This window comes from Electrophorus electricus, chromosome 11 (genome assembly GCF_041902795.1).
Source record: "Electrophorus electricus isolate QZ-2024a chromosome 11, ASM4190279v1, whole genome shotgun sequence".
Taxonomy (NCBI): Eukaryota; Metazoa; Chordata; class Actinopteri; order Gymnotiformes; family Gymnotidae; genus Electrophorus; species Electrophorus electricus.
The window spans coordinates 3,667,057-3,685,184 of record NC_137507.1 but is presented as its reverse complement, the minus strand read 5'-3'; the positions used below and the strand labels follow the sequence as shown (position 1 = coordinate 3,685,184).

Sequence of the window (18,128 nt, the reverse complement as noted above, 5' to 3'; positions counted from 1 at the left end):
GGGGGGGGAGGGGGGAGGGAAATTAAAATAAAACATTTTTTAAATGATAGAGGATTGATGGGGAGATGGCAACCCTCCAGGAGCACGGCATCCCCTCCAACAGTAAATCCGCCCCTGCCGTTAAACAGGAGGACCAGTATCGCCTTATCTCGCCCAGTCAAGAGCCAGGGGCGGCGTTTTACAGCGTACAGAGCTGGTCAGGGAACCGCAGGACAAGCCGACCATGTTATCGATGCAGCGCAAGTTGGCTGCTGCACAGCCCGCGTGAGACCGAGAGCTCAGTAGGGGCTTGACGAATCACGAAGCGCTTGACGTTAATTAGCGAGTTTTGCTTAGGCGCTCTTGAAAGAAACGTGCAGGGCTCGTGCGACAGCTACACAACACCGGCGCCGAAATGAGTTCCTGAAGCACCAACCCCCCACTTCAGCTGAGTGGATCAGTCTGCTCTGTGTCAGGTGTTATTTAAAAATTGTGTTTGGAGGTGTTGGGGGAGGCGCGATACGGAGGGCCTGACGCAGGGCGTGAGAGGAGGTGTCGTAGGTGGCTCTTGAGGCTGCTTTCCCCCCCCCCATGTGTCTCCTCACCCTCCTCCCCTCAAACTCCCTTCGCCTTTGTTGCTGTGGAACAGCAGTGAATGCTCATCTCCACCATCCTCTCCACGCCTGCTCTTTTCCTGCTGACCTCTGAGGCCAGGAGTGTGCGTGCGTGCGTGCGTGTGAGTGAATAGGCTACTTCCTCTAGGCAATTCTGATCGTTCAGTGCCTGGCTGAGAGCAGGCCTCTGGCACAGGAGAGACTGAGGTGTCAGGAAAGAGGAGTGTAGGGGGGCTTTGGAGTGGGGGAGGGACTGAATATGAGAGAGAGAGAGAGAGAGAGAGAAAGATGGAGTGGCAGTGTTGATGACAATGAGCCACACAGCCTGGAGAAACAATGACACTGTGCCACTTAATGTGGGTCTCTCTCTCTCTCACACACACACACATACACACACACATACACACACACATACACACACACATACACACACACATACACACACACACACACACACACACACACACACACACACACACACACAGTTCTCGCACAGGCATTTAGTCTGTTTGACTGGCACACGAGGCTGATGCCAGAAGAGATGACGGCAGTGTTTACACGGAACTGGAGTGCGTGTCACGGACAGCCAACGAGGCCGCCTGGGACAGCAGCACTAAATCACACCCCAGCTGCACCGTTAGCCTCGCAACTCAAAGCGTTCTTCATGCGTCTGCTGATTAGGTGTAAACCGGAAGATGAAAGAATTTTCCAGAAGTGGCGAGACAAGCCCGCAGCTCGTCCTGAAGCAGTGCAGGGGGACATGGAGGGGGTGTGCCTGGGAAAAGGCTGTGGATGGCAGTCCTCACCAGAGCAGTGCTAGGCTACACACACACACACACACACACACACACACACACACACACACACACACTCAGGCCAGTTCTTCCGGAGGAAGGAGAGAACCCATCTCCCATTCCCCCACCCGCACATCGCATCTCTCCTTCACCAGCACCATCTGCCACCCCCAGACATGCCCACACCGGCCCCGGTCAACCAATGGCGGCAGAGTCCCTCCCCGCTCTTGAAGCGCTAACCTCTAATCAGCCACGGAGGGTGCCTGAGACTCCGCCCCTCCCTTCCACCTTCCATCTGTCCCGGCAGCGTTACGGTTAACACAGCGATGCCCCCCTCCCCGGTCAACTCTCCGCTCATCTTTCTCCGCACAACAGACCCCGAGGACGCACAAAGCCCCGCGTGCTCAGCGAGGCTGGCCCCGGGGCCCCCCAATGGCTGCTCTGATAAAAGGCTGATTGATTCGGGCGAGGGCCCCTCGCGACGCCGCTCGTTTGTCACGATCTCTGGCAATTGATTCCTGATCCCGCCGACCCGGCGTGCCGCAGGCCTCAATCAGCCTCCCTTTCAGCCGGCCGGTGGCAGGCGATGTGGACGGAAGCGATGTGGACAGGGGGAGGGGTTTGGGGTTGGTCGCTTCAGCGCTGATCTGCGGTCCAAATATTTCTATGGGAAAACGAGCCTCGGCTGGAAGGCCTCCACGGTGCACGGGACGCAGTCCGGGGACCCGGAGACGAGACCAGGAGAGAAAGGTCAGGCATGGAGGCGCAGGGAGGGGCGGCGGGTGCAGGGTGGTTGGGGCGGCATCGCTGCGTTGCGAGGCCGCGAGAGAAGATGGATCGTGCGATCAGACAGTCCGTAAGCGCGGCCAGATGTCCCGCCGCAGATAAAAGCGTGAGCACTCGAAGTGAAACCATGCGGAATGGAAACGGGGGGAGGGGATATCCTTTCATTGTTATTTCTGTCTCAAGGTCTCCTCGTGTCAGCTCTAGAAGGGCTGAGAGCATGTCTGTTGGCCCTGCCCACCGCAGGGCCGGACCCCGGGGGAGCGGCCCCGCAGGCGCGGCGCAGCCAAACCGGGGAGGCGACATGGATCCCACGTGCCGACTCTCCTTCAGATCCGTGTCCTCTAGCGCACACGCAAGGATGCAAATACGCTTATCTGGCCCATTCCGCCGGCGAGGCCTGGCTAGGGTTGGCGCGGACCGGCGCAGGCGCCCGTCCCCTCTGCAAGCCCCGCCCACCCTCTGCCGGCTGTCTCGGGCCGCTTGCAAACGGCGGCCAGAAAAAGGGCCGTCAAAAACCCTCCCCTCCCCCGAGAGGCCCGCGCCGCTGTGTTTCGTTTTGTATCTACACTGTTAGTAAAAGTCAATATGTGTCCAGGGCTTGTCCGAGCAGGGCCAGCCAAGCCTGGGCGTCCTTACGGCTGAAAGTTAACCATTGTCTCCTACTCTCGCTCTCCCTCCCCATCACGTGGTGCACACGTGCACACATACAGACCCACACACCACACACATGCGTGCACACACACTGCAGAACTCATCAGACTGTGTGAGTCGAGCAGGCAGGGGCAGCGTGGCTGATCACACTCTCTGTGCGCTTCCCTGCATAAAATGCTCACCTGCCTGAAACATGGAACAAAAACAAAGATAGACACACACACACAAAACCCTGAAGGTATGCTTCACTCATGCAATCAGCAGGGACCTGCACTGGCTGTATCTGTAACCACCAACTCTTAACCTCTCCCCACCCATTTACTCTATTGTCCGTGCGCGCGCTCTCTCTCTCTCTCTCTCTCTCTCCCCTTCCCTCCCTCTCTCTCCAGCAGGGTCTCTGAGCAGACATGCCCCAACGTTCCTCTCCATGCTCCCTAAATCTGTGCCTGACCTGCTTCATTTGCCCGCCCCGCGCCCCATGCCTGGCCCCGGGTTCCCAGGCTCCCCTCCCCCACTTTTGTTCTCGGCGGGGCCGTCTAGGCCTCGGACAGGGCCCTGGCCTGCTATTGTTGCCCACAAAGGCCCAGCATCAGTGAGCAGGCGTCAGCTTGAAGGCAGGGCCCGGGACGAGCCACCGTTACCACGGAAAGGAGAGGAGAGCAGTGGAGATGAGATACAGGGGCAGTTGGGATAATGAGAAGCCCATCGTTATAGTGAAACCGGATGCTTTTTATTGAATAGCCGAAGCCCAGAATGGTTTTGCCGAAGGCAGACGTGCAGGGAGCTGGATTCGATGTCCAGGAAGCATCACGGAGTTGTTTACTGGCTGCGGGTGTCCCATGCGTGTCCCTGGTAGGTGTCTGCTGCTCCCGCTGTTGGGCCCCCCAACCCCCACATCCCGAGGATCATTCCAACCCTGCGTGTGCATCATTAAAAGCGCATCACTCGGCGAGTTACATCAAATGTTTGCCCTGCCCCCCTTGCAAGCCCTAAGAAATCCCTAAATTCACCCAAAACCTCCCAAAACTGGTGGGCCTTTCTTATCTAAAAGTCAGCCGAGCAAGACAAAGCTGCTTTATAAGACTCTATAATGCCCGGACGCGTATGCAGCTGGTCGCCTCGCATTGTCCGCAACGGCGCCACGGCTGAAGGGATCTGTCACTGCGGGACACTGCAGAAAAGTGCTGCCGCGGCGACGGGACTGTCATTAAGCGCTGATGGGCGATCGGCACTTTGATGCGGGGCCGCAGAAATCAATTACGAAAAGAAGAAGAAGGGAAAAAAAGCAGAGAGGAGAATTAGTGGAGTAAACAGCTTATTTTGAGCAAGTCCACTTCAAGTGTTGCATTCGCGGCCACGTGGCCACGTGTATGGAATCATGGGAGGTGCTCGGGAAACAACGGCACAAAACGCGCCAGGACCGCGGTCGGCATAAAAAGGCCTTTTCCTGACAGCCGTTTGTTCAAACGGCCCTGAAGCTCTCCGAAGAAAGGCCCACCAATGGCAGTGCGTGAGGTCACCGCTTTATGCTGGGCCGCGTCTGACCCTTGTATTGCGGCACAGATGCTAAATAAAGCGACACGGCCAAACGATTACCGAAAAAAAGTCTGGTTGACCTGAAATGACATAAAAGTATAACTAGTGCAGGAATGGAAGACCCACCCATGAACACACATGCGCGCTCTCTCTCTCTCTCTATAATGACACCTCATTTATGCTTTATATGGTTACAGATGCTTTAAGTGTCTGGCCCAAGATACGAGAGCCATAAAAGCAGACATCAGGGCCCCAGGCCCCGGGCCTCTGCGGAGCGCTTGAAGAGCGGTTGGACTGCACCGGCTTGTCTTACAATGGCAGCTTGATTACCAAGTGCTCCTCCTTCTCCTCAGTGTCAAAAGGAAAGGCCATCTCAAAGTCACTTAAACGGGAGTTATGCAGATTTAAGCCTTGTTTTTAGTAAGCAGGGGCGTCGGCATGAATATTCACGCTCCGTTGCCGAGCACAGCGGGCAGAGTAAGCTGGCGTTCAACAGGAGGCGGGGACTTGCGGTCCAGCCAGCGAGAGCGGCATCGCTGTGGCCCTGACAGTTGTGCACTGGTTGCTGGGCGAGGCGCATGACAGCGGGTTCGGAAGGAGAGGGGTGGGCGGGGCATAGGCGGGCGCAGGGGAAGGGGGTGGAGCCTCGTAAGATCGTTCGGCCACAGGGGAGAGGTCCGAACCAGATGGGGCGGCTGCTTTGCCCTCGCTGACATCGCCCGATATTGTGTGCACGCGTGTGTGTGTGTGTGTGTGTGTGTGTGTGTGTGTGTGTGTGTGTGTGCGCGGCCACTGTTGCCTAAAGGTCTGCCAGGCCCTGCTGGGTCCTCTAATCTCAGAATGAAAACACACACACACACCCACACACACACACACCCCGGTCTGGCCCATTACCCCGCGTGCCGGGAGGGAGGATGGAATTCTACACAGCCAGCTCTGGAGCGCCTGCTGGGTCAGGCTTTGGGGTTTCCTGTTACAGCAGAGTGCAGGAGCACACTGACACAGCGCCATTAGCCTCTCATACACACACACACACACACACACACACACTCAGCATGACTACGCTCCCTTTTGAATGCTTCTCCTGGGCTCTGAAAGGCACCTCTAACTGCTCAGGTAACGTGAGGGACAGCAGGCCAATCTCTCAGACAGGATGGAAACTATCTGCACGTAACACCGTGAAGCCAGGTCCTCGGCTCACAGCCGGATTTGGGTTTCACGGCGAACAGCTCGTGTGCGCGGGGAGCGTCGGGACAAAAAAGCAGGATGACCGAGAGCCAGGATGAAGGGGAATGCATAACCGTCTCACCTGGGCTGAGGGGTTTGGGGGTTGGGGCTCAGAGAGTTAGGGACGGGCTGGGGGAGGAGATGGGGGCTTTCCCCACCGGTCCAGGACGGGTCCAAAGCCCAGTGCTATCGGGCAGGGATGGTGGGTTCCGGTACAACCCTCCGGCCACCCAACAAGGGCCACGCGTCAAACATAATGACCCACACTGCTGCCATGGCACTGGGAAATAGCAGGAGGCCTCTGTGTGTGTGTGTGTGTGTGTGTGTGCTTGTGTACGTGTGTGTGCACATGTGTATGGGTTTCCAATGGAATGCATTACTCGAATTCCATGGGCACGCTGCCTCCTCGCCACAGCAACAAAGAGAGGAGTGTACGGACTTTGCTGAGAAGGAGTGTGTGCATGTGTTCATGTTCGTGTGTGTGTGAGAGGAGGGAGCAAGACGTCGATGGAGAAAACCGGGCACTGAGCCAAACTCCAGTGCTTACAATAGAAGAGAGAGAGACAGCCCAAGGGGGACGAGAGAGACAGCCCGAGGGGGACGAGAGAGAGACTGGACAGTGGGGTGGGTGTCTCTCTGAAGGTGAGGGCAATTCAATTATGAGAACAGTGTTGGGGGTGGGAGTGCATCTCTCTGGGGAGCAGGGTTAGTGCAGACATAAAAAAAAATCTGCACAGGAAGTCAACATGCAACATGAACAGAGGATGTAGGATAGGAAGAGGAGAGGGAAAGAAAGACAGGAAGAAAGAGGAAAACCGAGGACGCGAGATTATCCTCAGAGAAAGGAAAGGGCTGGTTAATATCATTTAAGATTATATAATGGAAGAATCCTAGGACGCGTCGAACAACGTCACACGCTAAAGCCTGAGCTCACGCGAGCAAATCCAACACCAGCGTATCCCAGGCTCACGGCCGACCGACGTAGCGGTGACACCCTCGCCGACGCGCCAGCCTCGCGTCACCTCCAATGCCGGGTTAGCGAACACAAACGGGATCCGGCAGACTGCGGTGGAGGAGTGCACGTGCAAAGGCAGGATATGTTCCTCCTTTGTGTGGCTCTCTTTTAAGTTGCCCCAGGACAAGGAAAGGTTTTAATCAGCGTGTGAAGGCAGATCCATCAGATATGCTAATCAGGGATCTTACCTGAACAAACACCCAGAAGAGCAGACTCATCCATCTTAATTGGGAGAGGCCTCGTTAAGAATGCAGGGGCACAGGCTTGGGGATGGGGAGATTAATGATGGCTTGGTCATGGGCTCTTCTGTCTTATCATCACAGACACGGCAGAATTCTAACAACATTTTTCAATGAGGAGACAAGACTAGTCTTTGTGCGCGTGCGTGAGGTATGATCGCGCACATGTCAAACTGGGCCTAGGGCTCGCACGTGGGACGTACCATTCCACGCGGTGTTACGGAGCGATCCGCGAAAAGTCGCCCCTGCAATGTGCCAGGAGGCGATCTACGGGCAAGCCCAACGTCGAGGCACAGGCAATCGCGTTCAGGGCCGGTTCTGTGTCTGGCTGGCGCGTCGGAAACCGGATCGCCGCTGAGGGCGGGGGCAGGGCGCGCTTTGAAGGCGCACACGGAGGCCGCGGGTCACGAAGGGCCCCCTCCGCTGTCGGCGGAGAGGTGGGCGACTATTGTGCCGCTCCGCTCACTTCAAAGCCGGGGTGTGTGTTTATGACACATGCGTAGTGTTTGAATTGGACTGAACTCTGTGAGACAGGAGCACCCGGGGGAATATAGGGAAAACCCCAACAACACACACACACACACACACAAAACCACACACACACACACACACACACACAAAACAGTGCCATGTATAGAAGGGATTATACACCAGAGGGGAAAAAATGAAAGCAGATATCACAATCTGTGGCTTCATTCTTTTTGCTGCACTCTTGTGCTTTGGGCCCCCTGGTCTTCTAGTGGGTGATTCTGTAACTGAAATCCTCACGGAAAGACAGAGACACCATCGTTCCCGTTCCTGCCCAGGACAGGATCCCCGCGGCAAGGACGGGACGGTGGCGTCTGCCGGTGGGTCGGCAGGCTCAGCGATGGCGCGAGACTTCCCAGAACAAACCCCGACCTGGCCCAGATTACAGCGCTGAAGATTACCCCCAGTAGGACCAGGTGCTGCCAACTCGTCCGAGTCATGAGCTGAAATCACGATGGGCTGTGTATTCCTCCCCCCTCCTACGCTCTTGTGAAGCAAAACAAAAGCGTCTGAATCGTCTCAGCGTGACACAGGTGAAAAGTTGCGAGGAGACCACAGAGGAAGCTAGCATGGCTCAAAGAAAGTGTGATGAGGTCAACTTCCTGTGCAGGCGTCGTTCTTCGGGGAAACCACATGCACCGAACGCCCACCCAGTACCGCTATGACATGATGTCGACTTCAACGGAAAGTGATGAGACGAGGAGGGGAGGGGGGGCGGGGGGCATTTATGAGTCACTGCTCCTGTGTAAACCAATCTGAAAGCCTTACTCAGCCAAGAAGCTCACGATGGTCAATGCACCGTCTCAATAAAATATCTCAACTGAAATGTTGAAATTTAGCGCTGGTGGGACCATGCACCGTTAAGAGGATTATGGGTAAGTGGGCTCTCCTTGCCGCCAGAACACCGGTAAACGCCGCCTGCCCTCCAGACACCCCAGCTGCGTCACCTGAAGCACCTAGCAGCTAGGTGAGTCGGTAAGGCAAGCGTGCACGAGGGACCCACACACACACACGCAATTACGGTATTCATGGTAGTCATGAATATTACTTTAAATTGAAGGGGACCTCAGCAACAAGAGAACACACGTCTCTGGGTCGGCTTTAGACCAGACATCGAGGTAGTGAATGCGGAACGCCCCCCACGGCGACACTGAAGCCGGGCGAGCGCAGACGCCGCTGTTTAGTTGCCAACCAGAAAACCCTAGCGCGAGACGATGGGGTCTGCGCAAAACTCCCGTGCGCCGTTAGCGGCGCTACCAAAAAAAAGAAAAAAGGTCGAGAACCGGCGTGGCTTGGCAGGGCCCGCGAGTGCACCACCTGTCATGCCACCCTGCTGCCGCCTTCTCTGGCAAACCAACCTGGAAGACTTTTGTTACGTAAAGGGGAGGGGGGTGGAACTAAAACAAAGCTTAAGGGTTCGTGGAAGGAATCAGAATCTGACAGTTTTAACTGTGGTTTTCACGGCTGGGCCGCGATGCTGTCGTAGGGGGCGGATTTCTTCCTTCTGAAGATAAGCCTGCACACTTTCAACACCGATTTACACGCCGATGCTGCCGCTGCCTTTTTCTGCTGCCGCAGCGGAAAAGAAAAATGCTTAGCGCTCACTCCTTCTAAACAGAAATTATTATACCGGGCCAAAAAAAAAAAAAGAGACTTTAATATCTAGGCGCCGACACAGAAAAGACAGGGCAAGGGCTGATGTGAAGGAGGGGCGGGCCGATTCATGGAAAGGCCTAGCATGCAGTTGCGGGACGTTTCCTCCGTGGACGTTTCCACCTTACGGAGGACGCTGCCAGCAGCCTGCGTCAGGCTGTCCGGTGTTCTTAGCTGCAGCGGATCTCGCCGGAGACGCGTCGCTACCGGGTCAGCGGCGCCTTCACCTCCACGATGAACGCGAACGCAAACGTGCACGACACAGAGGAGAAACCGATCTGGGGGCGGCGCTCCGAGCGCAAAACGACTTGCGAACACGGAGGCTTCTGGCCCGTTTGTGCCTTTACCACATCCATCTCGACCCCGCTGATTCAAAGCCAAAATAATCGAACACAGTGACCAATTATCGAGTTGCCTTGCGCTGGCCTTCATCACCTACAGCATCGCGTCTGTAACGACAAAGCGTCTTTGTTGACTGGGCTTTACTGAAGGACCGCGTCTTCTGTTTGTCTGCTGCGCCTGGAGGCCTCTGCACACCCCCTCTCCTTTGCTTCTACAATAACTACGCCCCCCCCCCCCACTTCCAGGGGACTGATCCTGTTACTCCATGACCAGGAGCACAATCCCCCATTGGAGCGCCCGCACCCCGCCCCCAGCCCGGCCTGGCCTACGTGAGGACCCGCCGCATTCATCACATTGTCTTGCCCTCTAATGCGTGACTTCTGCGCCTGGGCTTTGGCAAAGTCAGGTGTAGGAAGATGACCTGGAAGTACTCTGCCGCATGCTTGTCACAACGAGATGCGACCGAGGGGGGCAGGACTGTACTTGGCCGCCATGTTGCGCCCACGTACAAAGACGCAAAGCACCGATCGTGGCAAGTCATTGCTGCAAAAAAAATTGTGACTTTGATGGAACACCTTTGGAGTTTTAGAACAGCTATCCCCATTATCTTAACTGTAACTGTAAAAGTGTATTTATTTTGTTTATTTCTTTTTTGGCAGAGTAGTAGAATGCCAGGGTCTCACGGCCCTCCTTCTGGAGGACATGGTGAATTACATTTCCAGACTGTGCCTGCCTCTTTGTTCAAATGGCGATTGGGAATGTTTTGAAATGATTTTGTGTGTGTGTGTGTGTGTGTGTACAGACCTATAGCCCAGCGGCTATGGCCCACATTAATCAAGTTGGAGAGTGGAGGGGTGGAATGAAAATGTGTGTGTGTGTGCGTGTATGTGTGACAGGGGAAGCCCCCTCTCTGCATGTTTGCATGTCTGCTGCTGCTGCACTGACGTGTTGATGACTGTCAGCCCCAGAGTCACACAGGCCTGGAAGACTAATGAGGGGTCTGTCTCTCTCTCTCTCTCTCTCTCTCTCTCTCTCTCTCTCTCTCTCTCTCTCTCTCTCTCATACACACACACACATTCCTTCTCTCCCCTCTTCTGCCTGGTTATTTACCCCACCTTTCATATTTCACTTTCCATCCCTCCCCCTCTCCCCCCCTGCAGTCATCTGTTCTCGGGTTGCCAGAGTGAAGTCTAATGGGTTGCAGCAGCTCCGGCATCCTGGGCTGACCCCGTCCCGTCATCAGGCCCTGGTGAAAGTGGGACTACACCCACCTCCCCCACAGAGGAGGGACCACCGATACTGCCATGGTGCACACCTGCAGCGACATGGTGTGGGAGGCTGACCGGCATTAACCAGACCGAAGCCGAAGCTCGGCCACATCAATATTTCACAAAGTGCGTCTCGTTAATGCAGGGGGGAGGGGGAGGAGGCGCTCTCGACCTCCCCATGCAGGACTGGCAGGAGGAGCAGCGGTGAGAAGCCTTAAATCCGCAGCGGATTTAATACTCGCGTACGTGTGCAGGTTTAGGCCAGGCCTTCCCCGGGCCCGTGCCTGGAGCGCAGGTTGACGAACGGGCCGTTCGTATGTCCTCAGCTCAGTTGAGATGACACAGGCTGGCTGCACCCTCAACTCCACCCTCTGCCCTGAAAGCACCGGCGCATCACGTCATCTCGACGCACGTCTTTTCCCGGAAGGCCACTTTAGGGCCTTTTGACGGTTCCGCGCGGCCACGTGAAAGCCTGCAGCAGCTCCCGCGTGCCCCACGGAGGCGAGGCCGCTAGTGTTCGTTTACCTCTGCCCCCGGAGGCTGGGTGGAGTCTTGTGTTTACACTCACCCAAGCCAAGACCGGCCACCACGTGCGTTGCCGGGAGCAGGAAGCGGGGCAGAGGGCCCGGTCCACAGCTAGGAGGGCAGGGCTGGGGTGTGTGTGTGTGTGTGTATGGGATCTTGAATGCTCAAGGCCACATGTTTGGAAACACATCAAGATGCCAGACATTCTAACGTCCACTCATAACTCACTGGAAAATAATGGTGGCAGTATATCCGTGAATGGGGCCGCCTTCAAGAAACCTTCACGTCCCTTATCTATACGGAAAAAAAGCATGAGTAAAAGTGCGTGGGTGCATGTGTGACGGTGTGAAACCGGGTGTGTGTATGTGTGTGTAAAACTCACTCCATATTCATGGCTTCTTCATTGTCTATGTGCAAAAATAAGTTCCAATCACAATCAGCGGAGTCTCTTAATTAAATCACATGTGGCCTTAACACTTAACCAGTTGCCTTTACACATCGGTTATTAAGCCAACTGGACCATGTTTTCAGCTCTTTAAATATTCATGAAAGGGAAGCCCTTCACCATCTGTGAGCAAACAGCACTGCGTTGCCTTCTAGGCGATCTAAAAATAAAAAGGAAAAAAAGATCAAAAAACAAAGAGGATAAAGATGTTTTTATCCGGGTGTAGCGCTCCACCGGTCATCCTGAAAGAGAGAGTCGAGAGTCTTTTCGTCATTCGATAGTAAACCTTATTAGAGAAGCGCGATGACAGAGCGCGACCGGCCTGGCGCATCAGCTCCGACCGGTGGTGGTAAAACGCGGCCACGGCAGCGTAATAAGAGGAACGGCCGCTCGCGACCCCAACGCTGGCCGCTCGCGCAGGGTTTTGCGCGCCGCGCCGCCAACTGGGGCCCTTTCTTTTATCGCCTTCTGGCAGGATATTTGACCCCATCTCCAGCGCGCATTATGCTTCCTCCCTCATCCAGACCGAGAAAATTAAGTTTCCATGTGAACTGGCCACGGGGAAAAAAACAAAAAAAACAAAAAGGAAAAGAAGAAGGAGGAGGAGGAGGAGGAGGAGGAGGGGGAACCCCCTCGCCGCACACAAAATCTCAGCTGGATGAAAGGGCCAGCCGTGGGGGAGGGTGGCGCCCGGAGCCCTGCTCGGGTTTCCTGCACTCCCTAGTTTAGTGTTACGGCCCCAGATGTAGGGCCTCTGCTTCTCTCCGGCGCCCTGGCCCGAGCGCTCCGCTACAGCCCACCTCCTTTTTGCTCTCTGCCTCCGAGTGAAGCCCGCCTGCCCGCCCCTCCCTGGCGGCTCCCTTTCCCCACCGACTTCCCTCAGAATTCCTGTGCCTCTGTTTGGCAACCGCGAGCGAGGGTGCTCCTGGCGGGCACGCCTGTGGGCCGTCTCGCCCGGAGCGCTGCGGTCTTGGTGGGGTCCGGGCAGAGGGAGGTAGAGGGGAGACACCCGCCTTGTGGTGCCAAAACAAGAAAAGGTGGATTTGCAGCAGTTTAAAGAGGGGAGAAATGTTTATGATTCACAAGGTTGGGGGCAGAAGGGTTTTTTTTTGGGGGGGGGGGGGGGGGTCACTTCACAGGCCCAGCTTCTTCTTGCAGTGGTATATAAAAGCATTAAAGGTTTCGCTACAGCTCAGGTACGTGGAGATACCAGCATAATCGTCGACTGCTTGTGCGTGCAGTTCAAAGAGAACAGGCTTCTATGGGAACTCTTAACAGGTAAGGCTCTTCATCCAGAACATGTGAAGGACAGGAGTGTGCATGTGGTGTGTGTGTGTGTGTGTGTGTGTGCCTGCATGCACGTGACGCGTTGCGAGCGCATGTGCAGCTGCGGGTCCCCAGGAAGCCGAGAGACAGACGCAGCCACAGTGAGAGTCGCCCAGTGGCCGCACTACAGAGGAGGACGTTACTGATCAACCCAGCCAGACTAGTGCCGGGCTCCTCTGCCGCAGCGGGCGTAAGGTGAACATTGATCAGTGCGTTCGGGATGGATGCCAAACACAGCGTGGAACACGCACACTCCTCGTCGGTGGGCTGCAGAGCCCATACAGACGTGGTGCTGCATGTTTAGCCATGCCCATTCTGTTTGCGGGACTGCTAGCGCTGTGTGCTGCCTACTCCTTAACGCACCTTTTGTTTCCACTCGGGCTACTGGATTCCCTTTTTCGGCCACTCCGAGATTTATTTTTCCTATCACGTTACTCCCGGGCTCCGCTCTGCGCTCATGTCGCGGCAGGGAGGTACCTGGCTAACCCCTCCCCCATGTCCAAATTAATTTCCCTCCTTTGATAAAGACTCGGAGGAAGACAAAGTGCTTAATGACCGTGTCCTTCAAAAAAAACACAAAAAAAAACCCACACACACGGACTCCTAATAAGTGCAAAAAGGAAATTTGTTTAACTGATTTTCTTTGAGGCTCGCAGGCATGGAATTAATTACCTTGATTAAACATTGTCGGCACGGGCGTCGAAAGACGGAACAGAATTAGCAGTCCCTTGTTGAACTTGTATGGCTCTGAATGAGATGTGTCCCGATTACAAAGGCCAAAATGACGCCGGCGCTCACAAGGAGGCGGCGAGCTAAAACAGGCCTGGTGACATCACGGCGAGGCCCAGGCGCCCGCCCAGCTTCGCCCCGCCCCGCCCCGCCTCGCTCTCCTGCGTGAGATGGTTCCAAACTGTCGCTTGCTAAGACGTTTTCTTTCGAAAGTGGCCCAAAAAGCAGCACAGAAATAGCTGTGGTTTGTCTTGGGGGGGTGGGGTGGCGGTGGCATTGGACCAAGAAAAAAAAAAAAGTGCCGCGGTGTATGAGATCAAACCGTTGTCACGACCGAGACGTAGGCCGCGTCTGCCGCGGGCGCGCATGGCTTCCATCGCTGGAATGCTCCGCGGTTTCGCTCCGGAACAAACTCGGCCTGCGTCTTTTGAAGGAAGCGGCCTTCCGAGAACAGATTCCTCTGGAATTAAAGCTAATAAATAAGGGTTGAAATGAAGGGGGACAGGGGAGGCTGACTGCTCCCAGCCACACACACCCCCCCCAAACCAAAACGTGGCAACCACTGAAGACGAGAAGCCAGCTCCGCTCATTCCTAGAGAAACCACCAACACCAAAAATGGCCATCACAGGCCGAGGTTGGAGAGAGCGAGATCTTCACCACAGCGAACGTCCCCTTCCTTGCCTGTGCCGGACTGGGATTCCGGTGGAACTTTTTAGCCCCCTTGCCACCGTAGGAGGTTCCATAAAGACACACCATCACGGCTTTGTGCTTTTAACAACCCCCTTCCCAATACCAACATGCACACACACACACACACCTCCTCTCTTTGAGAACTGGGGGTTTCTACAGCTGGGTAACAAAGCATGACCCAGTAATCCTCACGCCTGACTCAAAGCTGCAAGCTCCTCATGAAGGACTTCATAAGGCCCAGTTTCGCGCGCAGGGGGGGGAACGCAAAGACAAACCGGAATTAATTCTTCTGATTAAGACGGAGAGAGCCGCCGGTGATGCGCTGGCCACTGGCCGGGCGGCCCTCTGCAATGCCCGTGCCCGCTTGGCCGGAAGGCGGAGTGTGAACGCCCAGCGAAGGCGTTAAAGATCAGAGTGAGGACTTTCTACACCTCGTTTGCTTCTCCTTTGTGACCCACCAGGTTCAAAGAGAGAGGAAGTCCAGACACGAGGCAAGGAGGCGACAAAAAACAAACGGCGAGAAGAAAGTCTCATGCTGATGTTTGGCTCATCTACTGTGAGGATGAAAGAGAAAAAGAACAGACCACACACCCACACAAACAAAGTGCAAACAGCACCATGCGATGCAACAACACAGGTTTTTCAGAAACCCGTCACCAGGAAGTAGAATGGCTGGGATCATTCAGAACGCTGACAGAGCAGTACGAACGTCCCCTCGGGGTAATCCTTCACAACACCAAAACACTTTCTCTGTGTAAATTTGTAAACCACAAAACGAATCACAGGCTGGGTTAGCTCCTCCTACACTGCACTGCCGATACCTCTCCAACACCTTTCACTGCCCCCCTGCCAGGTTCTCAGCGTGTTCTGAATAAAAACAATTCAACATTTCCCTCCCCATTGGATTCTAAGTTGCCATAAAGCAAATGCGAACGTTTTCCCTTTTAACCATCAGTGATTACACAGTCCGTACAGGCTGACCTGAACACAATGATGGGAAGTTAACCGCAAAGTTACCATTCTTATTCCACTATAGTTATAATCTCTATTTCATTATAAATAAATGTTTGTATTATGTATTTGGTCAGCTGGGCCGATGGTATGAATAAAAATAGTAACCTTGAAACAGACCCTAGGTTTAGTGCTGAGGAACTGAACGTAAAGGTATCTGTGAGGACCAGGTTCCCGGATGAAGGGAACCTTTCAAGGTTGCTAAATAAGGGCCCGTGGTTTTGTTTTCTTTTTTTCTTACTAGAGCCGAGTTATCACATTTCCATGTACGCAGGGTTTTTAAAAGGAACACAGTAGATCTTTGTGAGAACAAACCCAATCGTGGATTCTTTATTGAATTAGGTGTATGTGTGCGTTCACAGGCCATCTAACTCGCAGGTTTAATAGGGTTTCAGAGGAGCCCATAGCTGCCATTTCAAGAAGCACACACTAAAGCTGGTCTCCTCACAAAGGTGGGTTTTGTTTTCTTGTCACTGTGCCCTTTGGAAAACACAGGCCTGCTCTATCTTTCTGTAAAAGGTTACAACTTTGTCAGTTCTATAAATGCTTGGGCCTTCCTTACCCCGTTGGCTAACAATTAGACCATGCATGACTTTTTCTGTGCATTCTTTCACGACACTACGCAGGTTTAACCAGAAGTGCGGGTGAATTTAGCGTCAAATCGCTGCGCACGTCCATGTCTCGGTTGCCCTTCTCTGCCATTCTATTCACTACAATTTTTACTTGATATAACTTGATATAACTCTGTCGTCTTGGCCATTGAGATATTTTTTGCTGACTGCGTGAGGTTAAAGGGGTTTCATACGTTACAGACGAGCACGGAATAATTTACTGGAACAATATACAATCGTTTTAAAAACACGGATCAACCGGAGGTTCTGCGCTATTCCTTTGTCTAAATAAAGACTTATACGAGGGGAATTTGAGGGTTTTTTTCTGCGTTGACTGATCAGAGCCAATCCGTTCATCCGCGGAGGGGGGGGGGGTGCTATTGTGTATCGCAAGAGCCACCGGACGACTGATTTTACTAAAACAAACTGTCTTCCTTCTATTAGCGAATGATTTTCGGTAGAAACCGGGCTACAAGCGGAATAAGTGTCCACGAACGGTCTTTTACTTGCGTGACTAAGACAGATACGCGTCCTTTGTCCTGACCAAGCAGCAAAAAAAACAAAAACACACACACAAAAAAAAAAAACAAAAGCCATGAGATTTGGACCCAAGCGGATTACCCTGGAATTAATTATAATAAGAGACCCAATAACTGCCGAGGTTGGGCCTACGGTACATTTTTCTGTAAAAGACGATAAAAAGCACTAAAAACAGATGACTCTGAAGGTACATCGACAGCAAACGCAGCGAGAGGCTACAAAAGAGCTCGTGAGCACCACGTTTGTGTTTTCTTCGTTCCAGCATGGGGGGGGGGGGGGGGGGGGGGGAGGAAAATGTTCCTCCTCGCCAGATCCCATCGTGAGCCTCCAAACGTAAAGACCCAGTCGAGTTTGCTGGACATATCCGTGTTTTTTCTCTCTCTCTCTTAAAAAAAAACCAAAACAAAAACAAAAAACCCCAGCCCGCTCGTCTTTTCTAAGCAAATAAGCAGTTTAAAAGTGCCACGGGCGCAGCGCGACTGGGGAGGCTGGCCCTTTAATCTTTAAAGCTCCGACGACGGAACTGCGCTACGTTCGCACGACTCACGGGGGGAAAAAAACGGGACACGACCAAAGGTCTCCGACATTAAACCGACGCAACACTTCTGGTAGCTGAAAAGGGATCGCGTTCGTCTTTTTCGGCACTATTCGGCGGAAAGGAAACTTCCTGCGTTTCCAAAGCGAAGCGCATTCTACCGTTTTCCGAGAAACGACCGAAACCCGTTAAAAAGTAAGCACAAACACGTTCGGACGCGTTGTAGCGCGACTCACCGACTTGCAAGACATTATCCACACAGCCCGTTTCCAAAAGCCGAATTCCCCGACGAAAAGGAAGTCCGTCTCCCGTGCTCCCCGTGCCTGCGCTCCCCGTAGGGTTGGAGAGCCCTCCGGGAACAGTCCCGGAGCTGCCGGGCGCGCTCGAGCCCCCGGCAGGACCCTCCTCGCCCGCCGCGCGGCACTGAAACGACGAATACATGCATATCTCCCTCTCGTTCCTCGGGAAAGACCAGTACACGATGCGACGTTGGACCGGTTCGGGAATCCGTTCGAAGCGCTCCTCCACCCTCTCGAAGGCCCATTTCTCCGCCACGGCCTTGGCGGCGCAGTCCAGCAGGGACTCCGGGCAACGGAAGCGCGAGTTTGGGAATCCCGGCCCGGGCCCCGGCCCCGGTCCTCGAGGAGCAGGACGCAAGCAGGGTCGCTTGCTGGCCGGGGGTAACGGCAGCTGGAGCGGCGGCGGCGGCGGTAGTTCGCCACGTCCCTCCGCCATGACAACCGAATAAACACTAGCGCGAGGACCGAGGCTCGAGCACCGCGCGACGGGGAGGGTAGGGGGCGAGAGCGGAGCTTTCATGCGTCACCAGCAACAACAAACGCGCTCTCCAATCGCGAGGAAGCGCCGCACCGACGCCGCACCCCCCGCCTGCGACCGCGCGGGCGCGCGTCCGCGGAGTGACAGCAAGACCTCATATTGGGCAAGTCCCCGCGAGGCGGGCGCTTCACGAGCCATGCGTCGGAAATATTTTGGTTTTCCGACAGGTTTACTAACCACGACCTTCTTTAAATATTTAGTAGAGTCGATGGGACATATTAAAAGGGGGGGCTGTATTTCTTTTTC

The 18,128-nt window shown here is 54.5% G+C and overlaps 1 protein-coding gene across 2 annotated transcripts in view; it reads right to left on the bottom strand.

Moving 5' to 3' along the window:
* zswim5 (zinc finger, SWIM-type containing 5) overlaps positions 1–17,845 on the bottom strand; it is a 32,445-nt gene extending 14,600 nt beyond the window's left edge. For both annotated transcript variants that reach the window (XM_081722585.1, XM_035528242.2), the window contains exon 1: positions 17,282–17,845. In XM_081722585.1, the coding sequence (XP_081578711.1) occupies positions 17,282–17,780 (499 nt within the window). In that variant the 5' untranslated portion in view covers positions 17,781–17,845. The remainder of the gene's footprint in view (positions 1–17,281) is intronic.
* Positions 17,846–18,128: the final 283 nt, after the last annotated feature.